The sequence below is a fragment of the Musca autumnalis genome, unplaced genomic scaffold (assembly GCF_047663935.1).
Source record: "Musca autumnalis isolate F117 unplaced genomic scaffold, ASM4766393v1 scaffold_4, whole genome shotgun sequence".
Classification (NCBI taxonomy): Eukaryota; Metazoa; Arthropoda; class Insecta; order Diptera; family Muscidae; genus Musca; species Musca autumnalis.
This window is the reverse complement of record NW_027411977.1, coordinates 7,744,577-7,752,084: the sequence shown is the minus strand read 5'-3', so window position 1 is coordinate 7,752,084 and position 7,508 is coordinate 7,744,577. Positions and strand designations below refer to the sequence as shown.

The 7,508-nt window shown below is 43.0% G+C and overlaps 1 protein-coding gene across 1 annotated transcript; it reads right to left on the bottom strand.

The window, feature by feature from the left end:
• Window positions 1-2,195: 2,195 nt before the first annotated feature.
• LOC141401236 (uncharacterized) lies at window positions 2,196-7,179 on the bottom strand. The gene is made up of 2 exons (XM_073981307.1): window positions 5,864-7,179; window positions 2,196-5,704 (listed from the first exon to the last, which is right to left on the bottom strand). The coding sequence occupies exon 1, from the start codon at window positions 7,067-7,069 to the stop codon at window positions 5,936-5,938; it is 1,134 nt and encodes a 377-aa protein (XP_073837408.1). The 5' UTR covers window positions 7,070-7,179; the 3' UTR covers window positions 2,196-5,704; window positions 5,864-5,935.
• Window positions 7,180-7,508: the final 329 nt, after the last annotated feature.

Here is a 7,508-nt window from a genome sequence, read left to right as displayed (position 1 = left end):
CCAAATCGGTCACTCCCATCAAGAGTTATCGTGCGGACAATTTTTCTGAATATTTTTGAACATTTGTGGGGTAGGTACCTGAAGGAGTGGACCGATATTGTTTATCTACGAACTTATACTAAGTTTGGAAACAATACTACGAAGTCCAAACTTTGGCCGTAATCGGTATATCCGTTCGAGAATTATATTGCGCTTCCACCAATAAATAGGGTTTGTTTTTCAACTTTCAGGCTATTTTTTCAGGAAGTATGGACTTGCCCCCGAGGAAACTTGTACCTTCGTATAGGGGACAGTGAATACAAGATGTTACAACAAAAACCAAGGCGATTCGAGAGCAGGTCCTAAACTGAACTTTTCCGAAATTTTGTGTGGGAGGTACTCGAATGAGTTTACCGATTGAGTCCATATTGGAACCTCATATAAGTCTGGTAGAAATTTTATAATGTGCAAAGTATGGACTAAATCGGTTACTCACATCAAGAGTTATCGTACGCACAAATTTTCCGAACATTTTTGAACTTTTGTGGGGGAGGTACCGGAAGGGGTGGACCGATATAATCCATCTTTGAACTTCAACTAAGTATGGACAAAATATTACGAAAGCCAACTTTTGGACCGAATCGGCAGATCCGTTCGAGAGTTATCTTGCGCTCCAACCACTACAGACGGTGTCATAGGGTTTTTTGCAACTTTCATGCTATTTTCTCAGGAAGTATGGACTTGCCCCTGATGAAACTTGTACCGTCGTATGGAGGGCAGTGAATACAACTTGCTAAAACAAAAATCAAAGCGATTCGAGAGATGGCCCTAAACTGAATTTATCCCAAATTTTGTGTGGGAGGTACCCGAAGGAGTGGACCTATTGAGACCATATTGGAAGCTCATATTACTCTGGTAGAAAGTTTACACTATACAAAGTATGGACCAAATCGGTCACTCCCTTCAAGAGTTATCGTGCGCACAAAGTTTCCGAACATTTTCGAACTTTTGTGGGGGAGGTACCGGAAGGAGTGGACCGATATAGCTCATCTTCGAACTTAAGCTAAGTTTCGGCAAAATATTACGAAAGCCAAAATTTGAACCGAATCGGTTCATCCGTTCGAGAGTTATCGTGCGCTCCAGCCAGCAGGACAGACAGACAGACAGACGGACGGACATGGCTAGATCGACTCCAAATTGTCTAAAACACATTTCGTCCAAACATACTTGGGGTCTAAAACCATTATTTCGATGAGGCACATTTTCATCGTATCAAAGTGTATATACCCTCCTTAGCCTAAAGGCTGAGGGTATAAAAATTAAGCTACAGTGTTTTATTTATAAATGCCCTAAAAACAAGAAAATATTTTTTTGCTTATTATCAAGTAGTATATTCTTCTTCATGATGGAATCTCTCAAATAAAACGCTTGCCATTTAATTTTGTCACCATTTTTAATTTAAATGCAAGCGTTTTATTTGAAAGTTTCCATAATGGAGTAGAATATACTATTTAATGATAAGCGAAAAATATTTTCTAGCTTTTAGGGCATTTATAAATAAAACAGTGTAGCTTAATTTTTTTAATTATTTTTTATTTTTAACTTTTTACAAAATACAATTTTTTTGACCACTGAGAACCAAATTACAGCTAATTTTGGCGAAAAATGTAGATAAAAACTTTAAAATGCCTGAAATCGGTTGGTGCCGTAATATGGGGGCTATACCAAAACCTGGACCTATGTCCACAAATGTCTGGGGAAATGTCTGTACCATTGGGAACTCCAAATGCCAAGTTACAGCTAAATCGGACTAAGAATGAAGATAAAATCCTCAAAATACCTGAAATCGGGTCGTACACGATTTCTGGGCATGTCACTAGAAATGATGAGTCTTAAAATAATGAGTTAGTAGGTCAATTTGTAATGAGTATTTTTGCTACGCTAGTGTAAATGTGTGTGACAGCTTCGTGAACTTTTCTCAAGAACATTTCAGGACAAAATTTCAAACTTTATATCTCGTAATATTTTGGACAAACTCAAATTTAATTTCGTAGGTGGGTCATTTTCGTCCACTCCTTACCTTCGTTCAGTTCAGTTACCTTCGCACAAAAGTTCAATATTTATACCCTACACCACTATGTGGGGAGGGTATTATAAGTTGGTTTTGGCCAAATAGTTTGTAACGCATCGAAATAATGGTCGCAGACCCATACTTAGGTTAGGTTAGGTTAGGTTGAAAAGAGGGGCGAATATAAGAATCGCCACATGCCCGTATGGGGCATACACTTAAGCCAGTATAGGCCTGTTGTGCGCTCTAATTTCGGAAGCCTAAGGGGAATAAATTTTTTATTGCTTAATTTATTGAAAAGAAAATAAATTTATCAGTTAAGAAATTCTGTGCCATTGACATAATCTCTTAAGTTTTTGAACTCGCTTGCCCTAATTTGGTGGAGTTCTGGTATAGTGTTATTTCCTAGAAATTGGTTTCTTAGCGTCGCGAAGGCTGGGCAATGACAGAGATAGTGTTCCAACGTTTCGTCGTCCTCTCCGCATGCTCTGCATTCGCTGCTTTCTGCACAACCGATTTTGTGCAGGTGTGCTTGTAGCCCTAGGTGTCCTGTAAAGATGCCTGTCAGTCTACTAATGTCTTTTTTACTCATTTGCAGGAGTTCCTTTGTTTTATCCTGGTCTGGGTTTCCCCAGAGGATTTTTGTATTTTTCCCTTTCTCTTCAGTGTTCCAGAGGGATGTATGGGCGTTTTCTGCCCATGCTTTTAACTCTAGACGCGTCGCTTTTAAAGGCTTAGCATTATCTAGGCTTATCGTAGCTTGCTCTCTGGCTTGCCTTGCCAAGGAGTTGGCTATCTCGTTACCCCTAATCCCTTTATGTCCTGGTACCCATATAATGTTAACAGAACCATGGTGGGAGTAGTCGTTGATTGATTTTTTACACTGCAGGACAGTTTTTGATTTCACCGTCTTGCTTGTTATTGCTTTAATTGCTGCTTTACTGTCCGTTAGGATGTTTACAGTGATTGGCCTTGTGTTAGCTTTAAACCAGTTCAGACACTCTGTGATCGCTCGGATTTCGGCCTGTAGGATCGTATTATGATCCGGCAGTCGAAGGGAGATTCTAGTTTCCTGGTCTTCGATATATAGACCCAGACCCGTTCTCCCCCCTAGAACGGCCCCATCTGTGAACCCACAGCTTCCAGTTGGCATCCGTTCTAGGGTTCCATCGATCCACATGTCCCTGTCTGGTATTAAAATTTCACACAAGGCGGATTCAATTGTTTCAGGTATACGGTCTGATACAATATGATCTATTGACTCACCCGTTGTAACCTGTAATATATTTTGGTGGTATGTTTGGTGGTCTCTTACGATCCACTCGCTCATCGACTTAAGTCTTATAGCTGCGATGGCTGCCTCATACCTTACCTGAATTTCTATTGGGTGGACAAATAAAATTGTCTCTAAAGCCCTAGTTGGTGTAGTCCTCATTGCCCCGCTAATACTTAAGCAGCACGTTCTTTGGACTTTTTGCAGTACTTTTACGTTGCATTTCTTGTCCGTAGCTGTCCACCATACCACAGAAGCGTAAGTTAGAATCGGTCTAATTACGCTTCTGTATAACCAGTGTGTCATCCTAGGATTGAAACCCCATTTTGAGCCTATAGCTCTTCTGCAGGTTGACCAACATCTGTGGGCTTTATTAGCCCTTTCCTGAATATGGTCTCTCCATTTAAGTTTCCTGTCTAGAATTACTCCCAGGTACTTAATTGTTGGAGAAATGTTTATCATCTTATCTAGGAAAACGGGTTCTTCGTAAGCTCCTATTTTCGTTTTCCTAGTGAATAGACATAATTCTGTTTTTTCCGGGTTGACATTTAGACCTCTCGGTCTAGCCCAGTTGTATGCTATTTTTAGAGCCGTTTCGGCCCTTCTACAGAGTATATTTGGATTCTTTCCCCTAAGAAGTATTATAACGTCGTCTGCATAGCAGATGGGTTCAAATCCTTCGTCGGTTAAGTTCCTTAGTAGACTATTTATGGTGGTAACCCATAGGAGAGGTGATAGTATTCCTCCCTGTGGCGTCCCCTGACCAACTTTGTCTCTTTTTGTTACGTCTTGTAGCGCGCAGCTTATCCATCTATTCCTTAGCATGTGGTCTATCCAGTGCCTCAAGGCCCGGTTTACCTGAAACTCGTCTAAGGAGTGGATTAGCGTTTCGGTGCTGACGTTGTTGAACGCTCCTTCGATGTCGATGCAAACTGCGAGAGTATACAATTTCATCTCGAAGGTTCTCTCTATGTGGTGTACTACCTCATGTAATGCGGTTTCCACTGATCTACCTTTTACGTATGCATGTTGTTTGTACTTGAGCATATCGTTAGGGATGTTACTCTTTATCATGGTGTCGACCGTCCGTTCCATTGTTTTGAGTAAGAATGAAGTTAAACTTATCGGACGATAAGATTTTGGTATTGCATAACTTGACTTGCCGGGCTTGGGAATGAATACTACCCTTGCCTCTTGCCAGGCCAATGGAGTATACGCAAAGTTTAAGCAAGCATTGAAAATCTCGACCAGATTGGACGAAATATAGTCCACTTCCCTTTGAAGTAAGGCTGGGAAAATCTGGTCTGGTCCCGCTGCTTTGTATGGTGAGAAGCTCATTATTGCTTCTTTAATCATCAAGTTGTTGATTTTTGGTGCTTCTTCTGATGCATAAGCTATCTCCATCGGTGACACCGTATGTGCCGTAGTACTCGACGGGAAGTGCGTTCTCATCAGAAGGCTTAGAGTTTCCTCGGCTGTTTCCATCTTTTTACCCGTCTCATCAACCAGAAGCTCGGGTTGTGAGTGAGTTTTAGATAGAAACTTTTTAATTTTAGAGACGTCATTCACGCTATCTACCTGTTCACAAAAAAGCTTCCAGGAGTTCCGTTTGGCGTTTCTTGTCATTTTGTTGTATTCTTTTAGTTTTGTTTGGTAGTTGTCCCAGAATACAGCTGCTTTTTTACGTTTTGCCCTATTGTAAAGTCTTCGGACCTCTTTGCCTTTGTTACGAATTTCCCCTGTCATCCAGGGTTTTTCGTAGGCAGATTTCCTCTCTCGAAGTGGACAACTTTCTTCGAAAGACCTTACTAGAGCCTCTGTTAGTTTATTGACATTCCTATCAATATCTTCTTTGCTTAGGCAAACCTCAACTTCTTGCCCTAGTCTATCTTTAACTTGTTTTCCGAATTTAGCCCAATTAGTTTTGGATTTATTTCGGAAAGTTATCGGATTCGGCGGTGGCCTTGATATTTTAAACCTAATATACCTATGGTCAGAGAAGGAGTGTTCCTTTGAAACTCTCCACTCATGTACCTCGTTTATTAGATTTTCTGAACATATTGTTACATCTAATACTTCCTCCCTAACTCTGTTAACAAAGGTTGGTGTATTTCCTATGTTAAGGGTTATCAGGTCGTTAGTATTCAAAAATTCTAGAAGGGCTTGACCCCTCTTGTTAGTATTAGTACTACCCCACGAAATGTGGTGAGAGTTAGCATCGCTACCTACTAGTACTTCGTTACCTGTTTGCTTGATTTTCCTCACCAGTTGCTGTAGCTCCGACGAAGGTGGTAATGTCGGCGAGTCGAACGGCAGGTAGATTGATGCGAGGTATATATTACCATTCCCTTGCTTCAACACTGTGGCGTCCGAGGTTGACAACTCTGGGGAGAAAAGAAAGCATAAGTTTTTATGGCATATAATACAGGTCCTCGGTCGGTTTCCTGTATTAGCGTAAAAGAGTTGGTAATTAATGTGGTTTAGTCCGGAAACCTTGTTCTTTACGGTCCAAGGTTCCTGGATTAAACCGATGTGTATTTTACCTTTGTTTATTTTATCCATCAGGGCTTGAGTTGCCGTTTCGCTCCGATGGAGGTTTATCTGGATGACCTCAATCATGAGTCATCCAGTAATCGTGCTTCTTGGGAGTCGCTGATGGCTTCGACCCCCTCTTCGGAATTGCTCGGTGGTTTGTCCTCCTTGCTGGTTTGGTGGGCATCCTCTTCTTCTTCCCCGACTCGTGCCCTTCCAACTTTAAAGGTGACTGCATTACAGATGTAGTACGCCTTACCCTTTGTCTTTGTAAGACTGGATAGTGAGAGGTCGTCAATTCCAACCACAAGGAGAGTGCCATCCTCTTTCTCCTCCCTGTGGAAGACTTCCCACCTCTTCACTTCCAAGGTCTCATTTTGCTTGCCAAAGACCTCGAGCATGCGTTCTGTCTCGAACTTGCAGCCATACCCTTTGACGTAAACCGTCGCTTTAGTCAGATGAGGTATCTCGTCCTTCCTCACCAGCTTCAATTTTCCGCCTTCCCAAGGAGTTGTCACACTGTTGATGACTTCCTCGAGAGCGGCCGGGTTCGCGTGCGGTCCCAAGTGGTATACTAAAAGGTCCCCTTTGAGCTCGCTGCTGACTATTTTTATTGGCCCACTCTTTAGAATGTGTTCCAGTATTTTATCGCTGACCATATTTTCGATGGCCTGCTGGTGTTCTTTAGGTAATCTGCCGGACCCTCTACTGGTATCGATCACTGCATAGCACCTCTCGTCCCTGTAGTTCTTCCTGGCCACCTTGGCGTAAGTAGATGGCGGCTCCGAGCCAGTCTCTGCGCCCATCTTCCTCTTCTGGAAGGCCCTGGGCTTCTTATCAGAGCCCTTGGTACTTCCAGAGGATTCCGCGGTCGCGCTCACCTTCTTCGTGCCCGAGCACTCCTTTTCGCCCTCCGTCGAAGGGTTCTTTGGGCAGTCTCCTTCGCGTGGGTTTTGAGAGGAATTGCTTGGGGCATTTGATGGTGGGAAGCTCATTTTCTTCTTACTTGGTTTGGCGGTATTTTCTTCCTCTGGAGATCTAATCCTCTTCGCCGCTTCCGAGGAAGTGGAGGGATTGTTGATCTCTTTTGGTGCGGCCCGCTGTTTTTTGTTTAGCTGTGCCTGGATCCTCTGGTACCTACGTCTCTGGGCTCCAGTCCACCGAACTTTTTTCTCCGTTGTAAGTTTAGATATGCTTTCGCTTACCTCTTCTACCATCTTGTGGACCTCCTCGTTAACGGGCTTCTCCACAACGGTGGTGTTGATTTTGCAACTGCTGTCTGATTCGGAGTCAGGGTCGCTCCCATCCTCGGATGGCTGGGTCCAGATTAAACTCCCCCTTCGCTTCCCTTTCTCCTCATCTTTTTTACCTTTCGGTTGCGTGCTTGTAGCAGTACCGTCGACCACAGATGCCAAGGCACCCACATCTGTGGGAGATGTTTACCCATACTTATATATACCAAAATGAATGTCTCGACGAGCTGAGTCGATCTGGCTATGTGTGTCCGTCCGTCAATCCGTCCGTCAGTCCGTCCGTCCGTCTGTCTGTCCGTCTGTCCATCTAAACCTTGTAATCACGCTACAGGTCGCAATTATGATCGGATCGTCACGAAATTTTGGATGTTGATGGGGGTCTCGGAGGGGAAGAAGCCTATTG